Source organism: Leuciscus leuciscus (assembly GCF_965113295.1).
Source record: "Leuciscus leuciscus genome assembly, chromosome: 19".
NCBI lineage: Eukaryota > Metazoa > Chordata > Actinopteri > Cypriniformes > Leuciscidae > Leuciscus > Leuciscus leuciscus.
The window spans coordinates 2,628,150-2,649,655 of NC_138743.1; the positions used below are offsets into that span (position 1 = coordinate 2,628,150).

General features: G+C 36.4%; 2 protein-coding genes across 6 annotated transcripts in view; one reads left to right on the plus strand and one right to left on the minus strand.

The window, feature by feature from the left end:
- The first annotated feature begins 268 nt into the window (after positions 1–268).
- tbc1d7 (TBC1 domain family, member 7) lies at positions 269–16,585 on the plus strand. 2 transcript variants are annotated; one of them, XM_082147311.1, is made up of 8 exons: positions 269–499; positions 1,636–1,754; positions 2,976–3,056; positions 3,733–3,923; positions 6,093–6,230; positions 6,481–6,626; positions 14,095–14,224; positions 15,506–16,585. In XM_082147311.1, exons 2-8 carry the CDS (start codon positions 1,643–1,645, stop codon positions 15,590–15,592), a joined length of 885 nt encoding a protein of 294 aa, XP_082003437.1. In that variant the 5' UTR covers positions 269–499; positions 1,636–1,642; the 3' UTR covers positions 15,593–16,585. The 2 variants fall into 2 exon arrangements, with proteins under 2 accessions (XP_082003437.1, XP_082003438.1); XM_082147312.1 differs by lacking the exon at positions 269–499 and having other exon boundaries at positions 1,617–1,754.
- The window catches only part of phactr1 (phosphatase and actin regulator 1), a 34,974-nt gene continuing 29,083 nt past the window's right edge, over positions 15,616–21,506 (minus strand). For all 4 annotated transcript variants that reach the window (XM_082147218.1, XM_082147215.1, XM_082147216.1 and 1 more), the window contains exons 11-13: positions 21,475–21,506; positions 20,920–20,996; positions 15,616–18,433 (exon numbers count right to left, since the gene is read on the minus strand). The exon at positions 21,475–21,506 is cut by the window's right edge and continues 109 nt beyond it. In XM_082147218.1, the coding sequence (XP_082003344.1) occupies positions 18,418–18,433; positions 20,920–20,996; positions 21,475–21,506 (125 nt within the window). In that variant the 3' untranslated portion in view covers positions 15,616–18,417. The remainder of the gene's footprint in view (positions 18,434–20,919; positions 20,997–21,474) is intronic.

The window sequence follows — 21,506 nt, forward strand, 5'->3', positions numbered from 1 at the left end:
GAATAAACTGGTTTAAACTTTTTAATTTATTTCATTAAAGTTTCTGTTTTTATTTTATTTTATTTTTTATGAGTAGGCCTATATACGCAGGCTATAACCCATGTATATGTGATGCTTTGCTTTCTTTGTCATTTCGTTGTATGTAATTTTTACACTTTTGCTATGTACTTATATTTTTGATACCTTGGCATTAATAAAAAAATAAAATTAAAATAAAATTCTATAATTTTGAAAGTTCAATGAATGAAAAAACTAGCGCCTCCTGCCGGACACGGTCGGTAGTACAACAACAACACGAGGACGTGATTCACTTCCGAGGGCAGAAAGCTGCAAACACAAGACTGCAGATTCAGGCAGACTCATTCACAGTTTCCCTATGAAGATCTTAAGATGATAATCTTGCTCCTGCAGTCTGAAAGTGAGCTGAATGTGACGGGGGATCGGTGAATCACTCCTCGGGTCTCTGCTCAGGAAACACCGCGGATGAGACTGAGGCCTGGTGAGTTCTGCGGAATAAACTGTGATTTTTAAACATTAATGCGTCTTAACACATTGTTTTTCTATGAAGAACATAGCAGACGTGTCTAACATCAGTTTACCATGGGTTTCCCATAGATATAATAATCGTACCTTGTATTTTTTGGAAAAGATAGTGTTCTACTTCTACACTAACAAAAATACCATAGTATTACTATCTTTACCTTTCTCTGAGCTACTGTGGTAAAGTTAGTTTAACGTTTGACGTTCGGTTTCACACCAATTAAACTATCTGTGCATTTCATGTTTTCAGCTCAAACCACCTCAGACATGCATAAACAAATGCAGCACAAGCCTTATCTCAAGAACATATTAATTAGCCTTATAATTCTAATTAAACATTTTGACCATATGGCATTAGGATATCAAACTAATAGTAAAATGCAGAAAATACGAAAATATCCCTTTTATTGCACAAGGCTCCGTTTTTGGAATTATCATTTCATATGTTTTATAATAATTTTTAAACTTTAAATGTGCGCAATACTGTAAATCCATTCAACTACAACACCGTTTGACCTAAAGGTATCAATCCAGCCTTAAATAATTAAAAATATTATTATTGTACTATTATTAATCTGTAAATACAGATTATTGTACTGGTATTTTTTTTAATAAAGCTTGTTTGAATTGTTTGAATTCCCAAAACGGAGCCTTGTGCAATAAAAGGGATATTTTAAAATGTTCTACATTTTACTATTAGTTTGATATCATAATGTCATATGGTTAAATTATTTAATTGATTTATAGGGCTAATTAATATGTTTTATTTCTTGAGATAAGGCTTGTTCTGTGAAGGACATGTGTTTATACTGTACATCTGAGTTGGTTTTTACACAGATAGTTTAATGTGCGTGAAACCGAATGTCTAACGTTAAACTAACTTTACATGAGCCGTGATCTTCTTTAAAGGAAGGAAAGGTAAAGTACTTCTTGGGTGCCGTGATGGTAATACCATGGTACTGTATCAAAGTAATTTAATGCCTTTGTTGTTTTATAGCAACTGTGACACTGATGTGATCTAATACTATAGAGTTCCCATAGTCTCATTATGATTAATAAAGTGTCATCATCATCATCATGATGTTCTTGTTCCAGCTTGATCATGGCTGAAGATCCTCAGAGGAACTTCCGCTCGGCGTATTATGAGAAAGTGGGATTCAGAGGAGTGGAGGAGAAGAAATCCCTGGAGATCGTGCTGAAGGACAATCCACTGGGTGAGATTCACAGACTGACCGATGCTGTCTCTGGTTTAAGACATTTGTCTGTTTGTTTGTTAAATTAATAACAGTTATCAATAATAATAATAAGAAGAAGAAGAATTTGTATGATTTTTTTTGTGTTTAAAGACCATGCAGAACAGTTTTTTGTTTTACTTTTTAACACTAATAATCAAATAATTAAATAAAAACAGTTATTGATATTTTTATGATACATTTTTCATGCATTTTTAATTGTGGTTTAAGAGTTCAATAAACATGCAGAACAGATTTTTCTTTTCTTATTTTGACTGTAATAATAACAGTTATTATTATTACTTTATTATTTATTTATTTATGTATTTTTTTATTGTTTTTACTAGTTTTGACACTATAATAAGTAATAATAATAATTTTAATGTTGGTGTAAGTGTTAAATTAACATACAGAACAGTCTTTTATTTTCTGTTATTCAAAATAACAGTTTAAGTTATTCTTCTTCTAACTATTATGATTACTTTATTATATTTTACATATTTTTTAATGTTGGTTTAACTGTTCAATAACATACATTATTGATATAGATTTTTTATAATAAATAATAATCATAATAATAACTATTATTATTTTGAATGTTGGTGTTTATTATTTCCTGTTATTTTTGACACTAATAATAACAGTTATTATTATTATTTGTATTATTTAATTTTTTACTCATTTTTAATATTGGTTTAAGAGTTCAATAACCATACAGGACAGAAGTATTTGTTATTATTATTATTATTAATGTTTTTCTTAATGTAAAAAAACAACATGCAGAACATCCACTTTTGACTTTATAAAAAAAAAAAAAAAAATTATCATTATTGTTATTGTAGGCCAATCTTTTTTATGGTTTTGTTGATTGTGTGTGTGTGTGTGTGTGTGTGTGTGTGTGTGTGTGTGTGTGTGTGTGTGTGTGTGTGTGTGTCTGTGTGTCTGTGTGACTGTGTCTGTCTGTGTGTGTGTGTGTGTGTGTGTGTGTGTGTGTGTGTGTGTGTGTGTGTGTGTGTGTGTGTGTCTGTGTGTGTCTGTGTGTGTGTGTGTGTGTGTGTGTGTGTGTGTGTGTGTGTGTCTGTGTGTGTGTGTGTGTGTGTGTGTGTGTGTGTGTCTGTGTGTGTGTGTGTGTGTGTGTGTGTGTGTCTGTGTGTGTGTGTGTGTGTGTGTGTGTGTGTGTGTGTGTGTGTGTGGTGTTTTCAGACGTGGAGAAGTTGAGCACGTTCAGTCAGAGGTTTCCTCTTCCCTCCATGTACCGGATCCACGTGTGGAAGGTCTTACTGGGTGAGAACATGAGCGATCATCTGCTGTCAGACCAGGGGGGATTCTGGGATTTCAGTATTAGGGGGGCTGAGCCACCAATGAGGGTATGATTAAAATATATATATATATATATATATATATATATTATACATGAATCATGGGTTGACGGAGATCATCGCTCCCAGCGGTGAAACATTGAAATCTCAATGAAATGACGTACTGAAAGCCTTGTTTACTGAAATCATGTGACTCTGCACTGTAAACCATTAATTAAACTTTATCTTTTGTCAAATCAACTTAGATTATTAATGTAGTTCAGATAACATAATATTTTGAGTTTCTATTCATTAAACCAATTTCCTTCATTGTGTTTACTCAAATCTTTTATTTCAGTGAACTCAAAATTTTAAGTCAACCAGGAAACGTACTTTTTTAAGTTAGACCAACAATCATTTTTTTACAGTTTTACAAATTTATAAGATTTGTAAGTTTTTTTATGAAACCTTACAAATCCTTTGTTCGACCATTGATTTGGAGCAAAGGATTTGTAAGGTTTGGAAGCTTCATGAAGCAGTGTTTTGAAAGTGCCATCACTAGATATATATCACACACCTCTTATTATCAATAAATAAAAAATACTGTATGCTCTGCATGGTTATTGAACCCCATGGTTAACTGTGTTCTGGCGTGTCCTCAGGTATTCTGCCCCCCCACAGCGACTCTCACGCACTGGTGTCCCGCTGTCGACTCCAGCAGTTCGAGGACATCAGCTGCGCTCTGACAGCCATGCGCTTCACACACACACACACTCCAGCGACCGAGCTTTACCTGCGCATGTTCCAGCTGGAGAACCAGAGGCTTCCCCGGCGCAGCGAGCCCAGACCTGCGGTGAGGAGAGCCCCTAAACCTACACACACACACACACACACACTAACCCGGCCCCTAAACCTACACACACACACACACACACTAACCCGGCCCCTAAACCTACACACACACACACACACACTTACCCGGCCCCTAAACCCACACACACGCACACACTTACCCGGCCCCTAAACCCACACACACGCACACACTTACCCGGCCCCTAAACCTACACACACACACACACACACACACTAACCCGGCCCCTAAACCTACACACACACACACTAACCCGGCCCCTAAACCTACACACACACACACACACACACACACACACACACACACACACACACACACACACACACACACACACACACACACACACACACACACACTCACACACACACTCACACTAACCCGGACTTTCATTCCTCATTTGAAATCACTAAAAAACAAGTGTCTTAAAGCTATGAATATAATGAAAGTATTGGCAAAAACAAAATGGGGAGCAGATTACATTGTTCTTTTGAGACTCTATAGAACACTAATTCGTTCCCGTCTGGACTATGGAAGCATAATATATGACTCTGCCAGAAAATCATATAAGCAGATGCTTGACTCAGTACATCATCAGGGCTTACGACTTGCTTTGGGAGCATTTAGAACTTCGCCAGTGCAAAGTTTGTACATTGAAGCCAATGAACCTTCCCTTCAAAATAGACGACTGAAGCTCTCACTCCAATATGCTGTCAAAATAAAGGCAAATAAAACCAATCCTGCATATTCTACAGTCTTCAACCCACAATTTACTCCTTTGTATGAGAGCAAACCTAAAAGCATCAGATCCTTTGCTATTCGTATTAAACCACATTTGGAGAACTTAAATACAAATTTGAACATTTTAAATCAAATACAATTCAATTCTATATCTCCCTGGAAATTAAAGAAGCCTAATATCAATTTGGATTTGGCTCATCAGAGGAAAGGAGTGACTCATCCAAATGTATATAGACAGCAATATTTGGACATAAGAAACCAATTCCCTTTTCACATACCTATATTCACAGATGGTTCGAAGGTGGAAAATAGTGTAACAGCAGCAATGGTGACTGGACATCAACGCTATGGAATCCGTATTCCAAAACAGTGCTCAATTTTTTCTGCTGAAGCACGTGCTTTACTTTTAGCTTTGGAGCATATTGAAAATGCACAACAAAAAAATTCTATAATTTTTACAGACTCGAAATCTTGTCTTCAAGCATTGGACACTTTAAAAACTGATCATCCTTTAGTAGTGGACTGCATCTTAACAAAAGTGGATTATCTACTAAATCAGTTCTTCAGTATTATCTTTTGCTGGGTTCCAGGACATGTTGGTCTTTCAGGAAATGAACGAGCTGATGCAGCTGCTAAGGATGCTCTTAATCAGGAAGTTAATGAATGTCAAATTCCTCCTTCAGATATGAGACCGATTATTAATCGATATATTTTAAATAAGTGGCAAGAAGAGTGGAATATGTACAAGAATAATAAATTGTATGGAACTGAGACTTTTTATCAATTTTAAAACTAGACTTGATCAAGTTGTCTAAACTAGATGTCGTATGGGTCACAAGTTTGACCCATGCTTTTTTGCTTAAGGGTGAAGACCCAACTCTATGCATGTTTTGTAAAATTCCTTTATCTGTTAAACATATTTTATTGGATTGTCCTGGACTTATTACAAGCAGAATGCTCTTTTATGAAGTTATTTCACTTAAGGACATATTTAATGAGATTATGCCTGAAAAGGTTTTGGATTTTTTATCATATGTTAATTTAAAAAATCTTATATAATATGACTTGCTGTGTTTTTTGTGTGTTTTTTTTATTGTATTTATATGATATTTGTATTTTTGTAATTTAATTTTTGCCATGAAAATAGCTTTGAATGCTGACATGGCATTAAATAAAATAATCTGAATCACACTAACCCGGCCCCTAAACACACACACACACACACACACACACACACACACACACACACTCTCACACTAACCCGGCTCCTAAACCTACCCATCACACACGCACACACACACGCACACACAAAAAGACAAAAATACTGAGTAAGAAAGGCATGTTTTGCAGTGTGGGGGGTTATGGGTAATCCACTGTCTCAGGTGTGTGTGTGTGTGTGATGTTTTCCTCCAGGATGACGAGGATGAGAACTTCCTGGCCATCAGTCGAGCGATGCAGGAGATCGTGGACGACCCGGTGGACTGCTACTGGCTCGTCCGCTGCTTCGTCAACCAGTTCAAGCTCAAGTTTGGAGACTCCATCCCTCACCTGGTACATGCTCACCTGTTATTAGTTTATTTCTATTTTTAAATATTTATCATTATTATTTATTCATGTTTTTTTGTTGTTGACACTAATGTAATAACTACAATTTATTTATTATGTAATCAATAATCATTTTTTATGGTTTTTATGTGTTCAGATCACCTGCAGAACACACACACCTCTAAATGCTCCACAGAAACAGTCCAGTTCTGCTGTTTTCTTCTCTCTTATCTTGTGTTTTCTGGTGTTCCTGCAGCCGAAGAGTTTGGAGCACTTCCTGTCTCAGGAGGACGCTGGTCTTCTGGCTCATCTGAAGTCTTCTGGGTCTCTTCACTCGCTGCCGTACCGGCTCTGGTTCAGACGCTGCTTCGCCGGGTGTTTACCAGAGTCCAGCCTGCAGAGGTACAGTCATCACACACTCATTCATCACACTAATAATAACAGTTATTCTGATTTTTATTATACATTTTTCATGCATTTCTAAATGTGTTTAAGAGTTCAATAAACATGCAGAAGAGATTTCTTTTTTATATATTTTTTCGGTAACATTTTATTTTGATGGTCTCTTTTGAACATTCTGTTGACTATAAGTAACTTTGCAACTACATGTCAACTAACTGTCATTAGAGTATTAGTAGACTGTCTTATTAATATCTGCTAACTCTTTATTGTGATGATCCCCAACAGATATTCTACTGACTATGAGTAACTTTACAAGTACATGTCGACTTACTCTAACCCAAATCCTACCAGTCTACTAATACTCTACTAATACTCTACTAACACTCTACTAATACACTACTAACACTCTACTAATACACTACTAACACTCTACTAATACTCTACTGATACTCTACTAATAATCTACTAACACTCTATTAATATTCTACTAACACTACTAAGACTCTACTAATACTCTACTAACACTCTACTAATATTCTACTAACACTCTATTAATATTCTACTAACACTACTAAGACACTACTAATACTCTACCAATACTCTACTAACACTCTACTAATATTCTACTAACACTCTACTAATATTCTACTAACACTACTAATACTCTACTAATACATGACTAACACTCTACTAATACTCTACTAACACTATTAATATTCTAGTAACACTACTAACACTATTAATATTCTACTAACACTCTAATACTCTACTAACACTCTACTAATATTCTACTAACACTCTACTAATACTCTATTAATACTCTACTAACACTCTATTAATACTCTACTAACACTACTAATACTCTTAATACTCTACTAACACTACTAATACTCTTAATACTCTACTAACACTACTAATACTCTATTAATACTCTACTAATATTCTACTAACACTCTAATATTCTACTAACACTCTAATACTCTACTAATAGTCTACTAACACTCTACTAACATTCTATTAACACTCTATTAATACTCTACTAACACTCTACTAATATTCTACTTATATTCTACTAACACTCTATTAATACTCTACTAACACTACTAATACTCTATTAATACTCTACTAACACTCTACTGACACTCTACTAATACTCTACTAACTTTACTAATACTCTGCTAATACTCTACTAATACTCTAATGAGAGTTAGTAGACATGCAGGTGTAACGTTACTTATAGTCAACAGAATGTGTTAAAGGGACCATTAGAATAAAGTGAAACCATTTTTTCTGTTATTTTGACTATAATAACAGTCATTGTTATTACTTTATTAATGTTTTAAATAAGTTTTATGTTGGTTTAAGTCAAGTCAAGTTTATTTGTATAGCGCTTTTCACAATACAGATTGCATCAAAGCAGCTTCACAGTATTAAATTAAAATAATACAACAAAGTTTGTTTCAAGAGGAATTTATTGATTGATAAAATTAAATTAAATATCCCCAAAATATCCCCAACTGAGCAAGCCAAAGGCAACAGTGGCAAGGAACCGAAAAACTCCATCAAGTGACCTAATGGTGTCCTAAAACTCCATCAGGTGCCTTAATGGAGAAAAAAAAAACCTTGGGAGAACCCAGGCTCAGTCGGGGGCCAGTTCTCCTCTGGCATTGGATAGAGGCCGGATTGTAGTTTGAACTGTAGGATTATATGAATGCCTGGCTGAAGAGATGCGACTTTAATCTAGTTTTAAACTGGGAGAGCGAGTCTGAGCAACGAACAGTATCAGGAAGACTATTCCAGAGTTTTGGAGCCAAATGTGAAAATGCTCTCCCTCCTTTGGTGGTTCTGGATATCCTAGGTATGACCAAAAGCCTTGAATTTAGTGATCTCAAAGAGCGCGATGGATTATAGGGCGATAGAAGATCCGTTAAATAGACTGGAGCTAAGCCGTTTAGGGCTTTATAAGTCAGTAGCAATACCTTGTAATTAATACGGAACTTTATAGGTAACCAATGCAGTGATGATAAAATCGGTGTTATATGATCATATTTTCTTGATCTCGTAAGAACTCTAGCGGCGGCATTTTGGACTAACTGTAGCTTGTTTATTGAGGATGCAGGACAACCAGCTAATAAAGCATTACAGTAATCCAGTCTCGAGGTCATGAATGCATGAACTAACTTTTCTGCATCAGAAACTGATAGCATATTACGTAGCTTAGCAATGTTTCTAAGGTGGAAAAAGGCTGTTTTTGTAACATAAGAAATATGATTTTCAAAAGACAGGTTGCAATCGAGTATAACACCCAGGTCTTTTACTGTAGAGGATAAAGTAACAGGACATCCTATGATGTTAAAGTTGTATTGTGCGAGGTTTTGTGGGCGGTTTTTTGAACCGATAAGTATTACCTCTGTCTTGTCTGGATTTAATAAAAGAAAATTACGCGTCATCCAATCTTTTATATCTTTAACACACTCTGTCAATTTGGAAAATGTAGCGTTTTCATCCGGCCGTGATGAAATATATATTTGAGTGTCATCAGCATAACAATGGAAACTAATTCCATGTTTCCTTATAATATTTCCAAGTGGCATCATATATATTGAAAATAACAGGGGGCCTAATACAGATCCCTGCGGCACTCCATAGTTTACTGGAGTTATGATCGATTTTTCTCCATTTAAATAGACAAAATGGTAGCGGTCAGATAGGTATGATTTGAACCAGCTTAGTGCTTGTCCTTGAACACCAGTATAATTTTGTAGTCGATCTAAGAGTATTGTGTGATCTATAGTATCGAACGCAGCACTAAGATCAAGTAAAACTAGTATTGAGATACAGCCTTGGTCAGAAGCTAAAAGTAAATCATTTGTGATTTTAACGAGCGCAGTTTCAGTGCTATGATGCGGTCTGAATCCAGACTGAAACTTTTCATAGATATCATTTTGTTGCAAGAAAGAGCCCAGTTGAGCGGACACCACTTTTTCTAATATTTTAGACATAAATGGAAGATTTGAAATGGGTCTATAATTTGCTAGATTATTATGATCTAATTGTGGTTTCTTAATGAGAGGTTTTATAACTGCCAGTTTAAATGTTCTTTGAACATGACCTAAAGATAAAGACGAGTTAATAATATTGAGGAGAGGCTCTTCCACTACAGATAACACTTCTTTCAGTAGTTTAGTTGGTATAGGATCTAATAAACATGTTGTTGTTTTAGATGAAGTGATAAGTTTATTTAACTCTTTTTGTTCTATAGTTGTAAAGCACTGTAATTGTTCTTTCGGGGTGATAATTGAAGCTGAATTGTAAGGCGCGATTGAAGATTGAACGTTTATAATTGTGGTTCTGATGCTTTCTATTTTCTCAGTGAAGTAGTTCATGAAATCATTACTACTGAACTGTAACGGGATATTTTGTTCGGGTGACGTCTGTTTATTTGTTAGTCTAGCCACGGTGTTAAATAGAAACCTTGGATTGTTTTGGTTGTTTTCTATTAGTTTGCGGAGGTGCTCAGCCCTGGCAGCTTTTAGGGCCTTTTTATAACGTGACATACTGTCTTTCCACGCGATTCTAAAGACCTCTAAATTAGTTTGTTTCCATTTACGCTCTAAAATACGGGTTTCTCTCTTTAAAACATGCGTAGTATTGTTATACCATGGTGCTTTATTTTTCTCTCTGACCTTTTTTAATTTAATAGGTGCAACCACATCCAATGTTCTAGAGAGAATGGTGCTCATAGTGCTAGTTAGTTCTTCTAGTTCATCTGTTTGTTTGGGTTCAGGCAGCAGCTGAGACAGATTAGATAAGCAATTTGAGAAATTATCTATGGTGGATGGGAGGATTGTTCTGCCTGGTTGATAACGCGACGCCGCATGACATATTACAGCAGTACGTAATATGCAAGTTACCATGTAGTGATCAGTGACTTCATCACTTTGTGGAATGATATCTATATCGGTTGGATCGGTTCCGTGTGATATAATTAAATCGAGTGTATGATTAAGACGATGAGTTGGTCCGGTGACGTTTTGCTTGACCCCAAATGAATTTAATAAATCTGTAAACGCAGCTCCTAACGCATCATTTGGATTATCTACGTGTATGTTAAAATCTCCAACAATTAATGCTTTATCGACATTGACTAATAGGTCTGAGAGAAAATCTGCAAACTCTTTTAGGAAATCAGCGTAAGGCCCTGGCGGTCTATATACGGTAGCCAAGGCTAGAGATAATAGGGATGTTTTTCTAACATCTAAGAGCGTAACATTTAGTACAAGTACTTCAAATGAAATAAACTTATAACCCGTTTTCTGAGTAACATTTAGAATATCTTTATAAATGGTTGCAACACCTCCGCCACGGCCAATCAGACGGGGCTCATGCTTATAACAGTATCCAGGAGGAGTAGACTCATTAATACCGAAATAATCATTTGGTTTAAGCCAGGTTTCAGTAAGGCAAAGTACATCGAAGCTATTATCTGTGACTATTTCATTTACAATAACTGCCTTAGGTGTGAGTGATCTAATGTTTAGAAGACCTAGCTTTAGAAATAGTTTTTGTTTACTAATAGCAACATTTTCTGTTTTAATAACAATTAGATTTTTCCTAGATCCTGCATTAGATTTATTATTTGATCTCACTAAACGAGGAATAGACACGGTTTCTATGCAATGTTCTACACTAGTATTTATATCAGTTGAATTGGTGCAGCAGAGACTATGATTTGGACTTTTGGTTACTAGTCAAAGGGTATTTAACATTTTGGAGATGTTATCTGACAGAAGATCCGCTCCGAATCTGCTTGGGTGTAAGCCATCAGCACGGAAAAGCCTAGGACGCTCCCAAAACAGATTCCAATTATTTACAAAGAGCAGTTTCTGCTCATTGCACCATGACATTAACCATTCATTTAGCGCAAATAATCTGCTGAATTTTTCATGCCCTAGTCGGTACGTGGGAAGCGGTCCTGACACAATGATCGTTGTTTCAGGCGATGTGCTGCGTACCGTATCGATTAGATTCCTGAAGTCTTTCTTCAGAATCTCCGTCTGGCGCAGCCTGATGTCGTTCACTCCCGCGTGCAGGACCACAGTTCCGACGCGCTCGTCACCGTTCAGGATCTCGGGAACGCGAGCAGCGATTTCAGAAACACGAGCACCAGGGAAGCAGTGACTTTGCACCTTACTTGTACCTAACGTAGCGTGTACGTGCCGAACGATGGAATCGCCGATGATCACAGCATCGCGTTCTGTTTCGCGTAGAGGGGAGAAGCGGTTTTGTGTCGATAACTCGAAAACCGGGAGGGTCGGAGAAAGTCTTGGTCTAAACCTGACTCGAGTCTTCCGCTGCGGAACCACCCAGGCTTCGTGGTGGCGTGTTGGAGCCGGAGTGAACGAGACCATGGCTGATTGCGACCGATGCTGAGGAACGCACGGAGTAGACGCGGTCGGAGTCAGCGGGTTAGTAACGTTAAACACTGATTTGTGTGCGTCGGCGCGTGATGTTTCAAGAGCCAAACACCGGTCTCTCAGCTCGGCCTGTCTCAATAAAAGGTTGTGGATCTGTTTCTCAACAGCTTCCAGCTCAGACTGCAGTGCGTGAAGCTCAAATGTGTCCTCACCTGCACCAAGCGGTAGACTACTTACATCTGATATATTCGCCATTTTAACAGATGGACAGTGAGTTAGCAACGAAGCTACCAGTGATGCTATCAATATTAATACTAATTTATATTATAAGTTTGTTTGTAAATGAGTGTGGAGAAGACGCGTTCAGCCGTGATCCACGGACGTAACCTTTAAGAGTATGCAGCGTTGGATCACTAATAGGCTTGAGACGCGTCTGCTCAACAGTCCGCGTTGTAACTATGAGGTTTTTTAGTGGTAGGGGTGTAGAGTAGACGCACGATAGGCGAAAAAAAAGTGTTTGTTTATAAGTGAGTGTGGAGAAGACTCGTTCAGCCGTGATCCACGGACGTAACCTTTAAGAGTATGCAGCGTTGGATCACTAATAGGCTTGAGACGCGTCTGCTCAACAGTCCGCGTTGTAACAATGAGGTTTGAGCAGTAGTGCTTCTCAGTGAGGAAGAGTAGAAAATGTTCGTTGTAAGCGGGTTTAAAGAGAAAAATCAAGAATTATAAATCAAATCGATAGAGCTCCAAAAACAACAACGCATTCAGACGCAACGCATGATAATGACAGGACAAGACATTATTCACCGTGTTTGTTGAGTGTTTCTTATTCACCTGAGCTTTTATGAACTCAAAGGCGCGAGAGAAAATAAATAAATAAAAATAGCTGAGCGCAAGGGTGGCGCGTTAACAGGCTAGCGAATTACTAGCGTGTTATGCGTCAGGGTTGGGTAAGCTGTATTTAGTAGTAATATAAACAACTAGAAATTGTAGTAAATGATGGTTCAAAACAAGGAAATACGAGGCTAAGACGGAGCTTACAGCTCCGAAGCAAACACACTCACAGCAGGCAGCGAGAAAAATCAAGAATTATAAATCAAATCGATAGAGCTCCAAAAACAACAACGCATTCAGACGCGACGCATGATAATAACAGGACAAGACATTACTCACCGTGTTTGTTGAGTGATTCTTACTCACCTGAGCTTTTATGAACTCAAAGGCGCGAGCGCGCGAGAGACAAATAAATAAATAAAAATAGCTGAGCGCACGGGTGGCGCGTTAGCAGGCTAGCGAATTACTACCGTGTTGTGCTAGTAGCAACGGAAGCCAGCGATGTTGGGCAAGCCGTATTTAGTAGTAGTATAAACAACTAGAAATTGTAGTAAATTCTGGTTCAAAACAAGGAAATACGAGACTAAGAAGGAGCTTACAGCACCGAAGCAAAAACACTCACGGCAGACAGTGTTCAATTGTGTTAAGTGTTAAGTGTTCAATAACTATACAGAACATAGTTTTTTTTTATTGATTTTTACTATTTTACACTATAATAAGTAATAATAGTAATTTTAATTTTGTTGTAAGTGTTCAATAACCATGCAGAAAAGATTTTTTTTTATTTTCTGTTATTTTGACTAATAATTACAACATTTATTACTATTATACTCTATAATTTTTTTAATATTTTGTTTTATGTTGGTTTAAGTGTTCAATAACCATGCAGAACATACAGTATTGATATTAATATTTCCTTTTTGACTATAATAAATAATAATATTTATTATAATAATAACAATGTTTCTCTATTATTTGTGACTAATAAACCAGTTATTAACATTTTAATTATTGATTTTTTTTTTTATGCATTTTTAATTGTAGTTCAGTCTTCTGTCAGTCAACCATACTGTCACATGACCTCATCATGTTGCATGAGTAGCATCCAGTTTTCATCTCTTATATGAATAACTGTTGTTCTACAGTATTCAGAACACAGTTTCTGGTTTGTTGTGATTGGCTGATTGGTTGACTGTGCTGTGATTGGCCGGCAGGGTGTGGGATAAGGTGATCAGCGGCTCCTGTAAGATTCTGGTGTTTGTTGCCGTGGAGATTCTGCTCAGTTATAAGATCCTGCTGATGGGAATCAGTCACCCGGATGGAGTCTACAACTTCCTGTCTAACGTAAGCACTTCATTCATTCAGTTACATATCAGCAAACATTTATTATTTTAAAGTAATGTTCTGGGGTCAGTACGTGTTAATCTGTGCCATAACAACAGTTTTTGGTTTCTTCTTTTAAATCCTCCAGTGCTCTCGTCCCATAGACAGTTATTATAGATAACTAAAACTGGATTTAAAAAAAAAAAATTATTGTTATGTGCAAAAATGTCTGTGGTCAGTACATGTTAATTAATCTGTGACATAATGTCCTTTCACAGAACAAGTTTTTTTTTTATTTCTTCTTTTAATTCGTCCAGTGCTCTCGTCCCATAGGCTGCACAGTTATTATATACAACTAAAACTGGAAAATAAAAAATTTAATTAAATTCTTGAAATAAAATAAACTTTCAGTTAGCTGAAGTTAAATATTGAAAAACTTTTTCAGCTACAGCAATATTTCTCGTCTAAAATTACTTAAACTGATATTTATTTTTATTTTACTTTTTTTTATTTTATATTTCTAAACAAGACAAAACCACAACAAATGTATAATTTTTTTTGATTTTCAATTTTTTTTTAATAATTAAATATTTTAAAATACATGACAAAAACACAACAAAATTACTAAAACTTTAACTAAAATAACACAAAAAAGAAATATATATATAAAAAAAATTACTAAATTAACTTAAAATAACTTTGACTAAAATTAACAAAAAATTCTGTAATAAAAATTTATATATTTTTTTTAAAAACAAGAGATTTTTTCCTCTCTAAATAACACTATGCCACAAATGATGTTTATAGACGTTATATTGAACCCAGAAAATCTGTACTTGACTTTTTTGTCTGATGTTTATATGAACCCGCATTAAAAAAACTCTAAGCATGACAAAACAAAATTACTAAAACTTTTACTAAAATTAAAAAAAATAAAATAAAATTTAAATTAAAATACATGACAAAAACACTAACTAAAATTAACAAAAAAATACTGGATTAAAAAAAATAAAAAAATTAGAATTAAATATTTTAAAATGCATGATATGCATGACAAAACAACAACATTTCTAAAACTTTAAAATTAACAAAAAAAAATGAAAAAAAAATGTATTATTTTATTTTTAATAATTAAATATTTAAAAAACCAAGGAATAATTTTATTTTCCTCTCTATATGAAATAACACTTTGCCACAGATGATGTTTATAGGCGTTATATTGAACCCAGAAATGGCCCTTTCTGTCTGATGTTTAACTGTACGTGTGTGTAAAGATCTCACACACACACTCTCTCTCTACAGCTGCCACAGGAGAACACAGACGCCATCGTCACCAAAGCCATCGATCTGTGGCACAAACACTGCGGGACGCCCATGCATGCGGTGTAAGACCACAGGAACTCAAGCACACGTGTGTGTCGTTCATCTTTATTAGGTTTCCTTTACATCAGAATCTGCACACATCATTCAGGAGAGACAGTACGTTACACCACATGCTCGCTCGCTCTCTAGAGAGAGAGAAACAGAAAACATGTGTGTGTGTGTGTGTGTGTGTGTGTGTGTGTGTGTGTGAGGTCACAGAAATCAACTGATTATTCCAAACCATCTTTTCCTGGAACACAAGATTTTTCTGATCTGGAAAAGTGCTTAAAATTCTCAAAAAGTCCCTTTAAATAATCCACAGAAAAAGAAAACGGATGCGTGTGAATAAATAAAGAGAAATAAAGACGGAAATATAAATAATAAATTTTTTTTTTGGATGATTTTCTTCATTTAATGCCCTGCCAATGTGTTCAGTATCAAAGTCAGTTAAAAATGTTTATAAATAATATATCAACATAAAAATGTACAATAGTAGCATTTACAGTACGCTCTGGTGTTTTGTTAACATTAGCTAATGTGCTAATAACTAACAGTGAGAAATATATTTATTACAGTTAATAAAAATACATTTGTTCATGTTAGTTCACAGTGCATTAATTAATGTTTACAAATACATTTCATTTTTAAAAATGTAACAAATCACAATAAGGTCCCGTTTGCTACTATTAATTGATGTATTAACTAACAATGAGCAATACATTCATTAGAGTATTTATTAATAGTTTAGTCTTAGTTTAAATAATATTAACAGACACAAGTTTTGATTTCAATAATGTATTGGTAAATGTTGAAATATTAATAAATGCTTTAATTAAAAGTATTATTCATTGTTGGTTCATGTGAACAAGTGAAACCTTATTGTAAAATGTGGAAGTAAATGTTGAAATGAACATTAATAGTAATAATAACAGTTGTAGTTAACTAATGAAACCTTATTGTAAAGTGTTACTGTTACAATTTTTGTGTTCATTGTTACTAAAATACAAAATGCGACGCTGATTATTGTGAGTTTCTTGAATGTTTTGGTTTTTATTTTGGCAACAGGGACGCCCTGTAGAGTTTAAAGGGTGCGCCCTACACTCGATCACATGACCAACTGGATCACATGACCGAGCGCCGTTGAGCGCATATCGAGAGAAAGAAAGAAAAAAGCCATAAATATACAGTCAGACAATCACATTATTGCTCTGTCCTGTTGCTCTGAGCCTGTCGGGAACGTCTCCGCTGTGATTGGTCAGTATTGTGGGCGTGACACAAGTCTGCTTTAATGCTATTGGTTAAAGAGGACCTATTATGCTTTTTATCCATGTTCCTCTTTCTTTAGTGTGTGTAATGTTGCTCTATATCAGAGTCAGTGTTTCTGAACTCCTGAAACGCCTCCATTGTAGTCTTGAGTTTCTCCCGGGAACGAACACGTCACAATATTCCTCATTATAATAATTAATGCGCAGAATAAAGGGGCGGGGCCTGGTTGAGTTAGTTAGTAGTGTGTTAAACTGGCGGTTATGGTAAGGGGCGGGGCATTTCCCAAACACACTCGAAGCGCTCGACCAATCACAACACACTGCTCCAGCCGACCAATCAGAGCACAGTGTGCTTTTCAGAAGGAGGGGCTTCATAGAGACAGGAAGTAATCAGGGGTGTGTTTCCCGTACAACGCCGTAACTCGTGCTTCACTATCACAGTACGACACATCTTTAAAGAGATCAACTAGTGAGTCACGACTGTTTCCTGAAACCATATTGTCGCAAATTGGTCGTTCAAACACGTTGGTTAATGATGTCACACAGGTTATGGAGTAATAACTACTGTTAATAAATCTGTTTGAGATAGAATGTTTTGCTATAAACTACAGACATGTCATCTGAGGACTATTCCTGATTTTTCTCAGTTATTTTGCTTTATTTCCAGATTCACTCATAGACTCGTTCTCACACTCGAGCTCGTTCACACACACACACACTCTTCAAACACTACACTTTAAATCTCTTGACAAACTAAAAGACGTAAATGACATTTGTATGTATTCTAAATAAAAGATGTAGATTGCACTGAATGTCCGCTTGATTATTTTGCTCCAGATCAGGATTTGTCATGAACACTAGAGACTCTGCTTCTAGTAACCACAGGAGATCTGTCGTTACACACACACACACACACACACACACAACTCTGCGAATGTTCGTTAGAACTGTGTTTTTGGGAAACACCGACTCGTTGAAATTAATCAACATTCAAGCAGGAAAACCTGTTCTGGTAGAGCGTAGAAACCAGCCGTTGTAAAAGGGCATAATAGGTCCTCTCTTAAGATGTTTTCTGTGATTCTGAAAAGCGTTCTCTAGTAGCATTAGCAGCGTTAGTAACGCCGAGCTCTTTGACTCCCAAGGGAATGCATGAACTGATAAAAAAATGCAATGGATAAAAGCGTCTGACAGATGCATAAATGTCCACAATGAAAAGCGCAGGAAGTGTGGACTATGTGTTGTGTGTAATAATCAATAAAGAAGTTGGTTTCCATGTTTTTAAAAGCTAAATCCCTGTGGAATCACTTCATACATGTAAGGAAATCAACTCCATCATTTCTGCGGAAAAGAAAGAGAAACTCATGGCGAAGAGCATGTGATATCATGTCAGAATATACAGAAATATCGGCACACTTCTGGTTTATCTCCACCAGCACGTCGACGTGTGGCGAGAGTCCGAGGATCCGCTCGGGATCTGTCGCTCTGAGCCGTGTGATTCCCGATTCCTGATTGTGCCGCTGTTCAGAGTCCCATTAAAGTCTTAACGGCTCCATAAGAGAGTGAGTTCACTGGTCGACTGGTTCGTCACTACGGCCGATGAAACCTGTGGAGAACATCAGACTGGGTCAGAAACAACATGATACCCATCCCACAATGCAGTGAGCATGACGTGATGACATCTACAGCAGTCGACAGTTCATCAGAGTTGTCCGAAGACATGAACGGGTCTTGTAACAGGTAATAGGAGAGAGAGAGTAATTAATGCGTATAACGTGTATATGTGGTTCAAAGCATGTTGTGTCCATACCTTGCAAATACAGCGCATGAAACATTGTCCATATTCCATATGTGACCCTGGACCACAAAACCAGTCACATGGGGCAATTTTATGAAATTGAGATGTATACATTATCTGAAAGCTGAATAAATAAGCTTTTCATTGATGTATGGTTCGTTATAATAGGACAATATTTGGAAACATTGAGAAAATCTCCTTTAAAGTTGTTCATTAATGTTGGCGATTGTGCTGCATTCACTCACAGAAATACATGTTTTATATATTAACGGTAGGGAATTTACTAAATATCTTCATGGACCATGATCTTTACTTAATATCCTCATGATTTTTGGCATAAAAGAAAAATCTGTAATTTTGAGCCATACACTGTATTGTTGGCTATTGCCTCAGATATACCCGTGCGACGTGTGACTGGTGACGTGATCCAGGGTCACGTATGTCCTTGAACATCACTCTTCATCAGTGAAGCATGGTTAAGCAGCATTAAACTCAGTCCAACACATTACAACCCTATAAGCACGGTCAGAACACTGTGTGCTTCTCCAGTACTAACACACCTGTTGTCTGATTACCCATGTGCTCCTGATATACCAATGTCAGAGCGCCCTCTAATGGACAAATTTATAATTCAGTCCCTCCAGAAAAACACGATTATGCGATCGCATAATTCAATGCATAATCAGCCAAAGTCCGCATATTCATGCGGGGGCCGCATTTTTTTCAAATACGCCGCACTTTTGCCGCATTAATTGCCGATTTCCGCGCGCAAAATATGCGGGGCTTGCATGATTTCATAATCCCCGCATTTTCGTGGCAAAAAAGTCACATATATCTTAGCAGAAAGTTGAAAAATCATGCGTTTACTTCACACAAGAGCAGCCATTTCCCCCTGTTGCCATGGGAACGTTATGAAGTGACGTTATTACAGTTGTAAGTAGTATATTAGTAGTATGTAAATTTACGTTACAGTAAGAGATTGCATTTTGTGCACTGGAAGCACTTATTTTAACAGAAGATGTCTGTTATTTATTAAGTTGTAGCATATTCCTTGTGTAAAGCTACATAACTTGTCTGACTCATCAATGTTTTGTAAGTTTGAGCCATGTGTTTATTAAGGTCTGAAATAAAACAAGATGAGAAGATATTCCCAGCACTTTCTGTGATGTATATGCTTGCTTATCATAGGAAGTAATAAGAAATGACTCTACACTAAGGTTGTGGCCTAGTGTGAACAGGGTGTTGGGGAATCACTTTTTTTTCTCTTTTTCATTAAACTGCAATTTTTGCAAGTTTCCGCAATTTCATTGCATAAAAATCCCGCATATTCCATCGCATTTTTTAAGAAAACATGCCGCATAATCAAGGATTTTTGCCGGCAACAAACACAAAAAACTCTGCATTTTTCTGGAAGGACTTATAATTGCATTAAAATGGCCTTTTACAGGTATTGTTCAAAATTCATGTGTAACTTTGATGAAAGGTTTTGATCCGCTTCAAATGTTGACGTGTTTTAAACCGGAAAACTTGCAGCTGCATTTTTTACAGCTTTTCTTTGATCATTTTTGATCTGAGTGCCAAGAGTTAAACCATAATCACACTACGCTGTAGAACTGCATGATTAATCATTACAAGAACACAATCTTGATTCAAACATTCATGTGATCTTATTCCTAAATGACAGCGATTCAGCTTTATGTCTATTAAAGCTTGAACATTCAGATCTGTGTTGTCATGTAGAAGTACTGGGATAAAAGTGTATAGTTCTGATATAAACATTGATGTCTACAGTAGAGATCAAAATAGAGTAAATCACCTTCTGAAAGTAACGAGCTTCAAATAAAGATTGTATCATTACAGCGTTACACCAGTAGGTGGCGACAAGAGACTTAAACATGTGTGAGTCATTAAATCATTCGTTCAAGAGATTCGCTCAAAAACACTGATTCATCCAGTAATGAAACAAGTGAAGTCGTTATGAGTGAGTCATTGAATCATTCACTCAACCGATTAAATATTTATTTTAATATTTTACACATTTACTGCAGCAATTAACATTTTGTCAGAAATGTGTGTGTGTGTGTGTGTGTGTGTGTGAGAGTGTGTGAGAATGTGTGTGTGAGTGTGTGTGTATGTATGTGTGTGTGTGTGTGTGTGTGTGTGTGTGTGTGTGTGTGTGTGTGTGTGTGTGTGTGTGTGAGTGAATGTGTTTGTATGTGTATGTGAGAGTGTGTGTGTGTGTGGGTGAGTGAGCGTCTGTGTGAGTGTGTGTGTGTGTGTGTGTGTGTGGTCACCTGGTTAGATGTCGACTCGACTCATGCACCTCCATCTCTGTGCTTTTGAACTCATTGAGTTCTTTGCGTATGGCAGCCTGTGAGAGACAAATCCAGAATCAGCCGTGCAGTGCCATTTATATATATATATACAAACATTTTAACAGTAAAATTACAGTAAAACTAAAATTATTAAATGTTAAACCATTCAATTCAATTCACATTTATATGTATAGGGCTTTTCACACACACATCGTTTCAAAGCAGCTTTACAGAAAATGCATCATTGCATCACAGAGTCCATATTACAATTTACAGTGATCAGAGGAAACTGTCTGAGTTATGTATTTCAGAAATGTACATATACAAATCACAGAATTTTTTTTATAAATTTAAACAATGTAATAATTTAATGCAGAAACAATGAGCTCACTGAAGTAATGAATACTTGTTTGTTAACAAATGATTATGATATTTAGAAAATTGCACACAGTAGCATTGGTGCATGTTGATTCAGAGTCAACCATCAACCATGAAGATGTGTCAGTGTCAGCACAGCGTGTGATGATGCGGGACCTTATCGGCAGCGGTGAGTCTCGTCCAGGGTT

What these genes read in the sequence shown, in the direction of transcription:
- tbc1d7 (XM_082147311.1), top strand. Translation starts at nt 1,643, where the DNA reads ATGGCTGAAGATCCTCAGAGGAACTTCCGCTCGGCGTATTATGAGAAA. An exon ending in GCTGAAGGACAATCCACTGG is followed by an intron (nt 1,755 to 2,975) that starts GTGAGATTCACA and finishes TGGTGTTTTCAG; the next exon opens with ACGTGGAGAAGTTGAGCACG. An exon ending in GCAGCGAGCCCAGACCTGCG is followed by an intron (nt 3,924 to 6,092) that starts GTGAGGAGAGCC and finishes GTTTTCCTCCAG; the next exon opens with GATGACGAGGATGAGAACTT.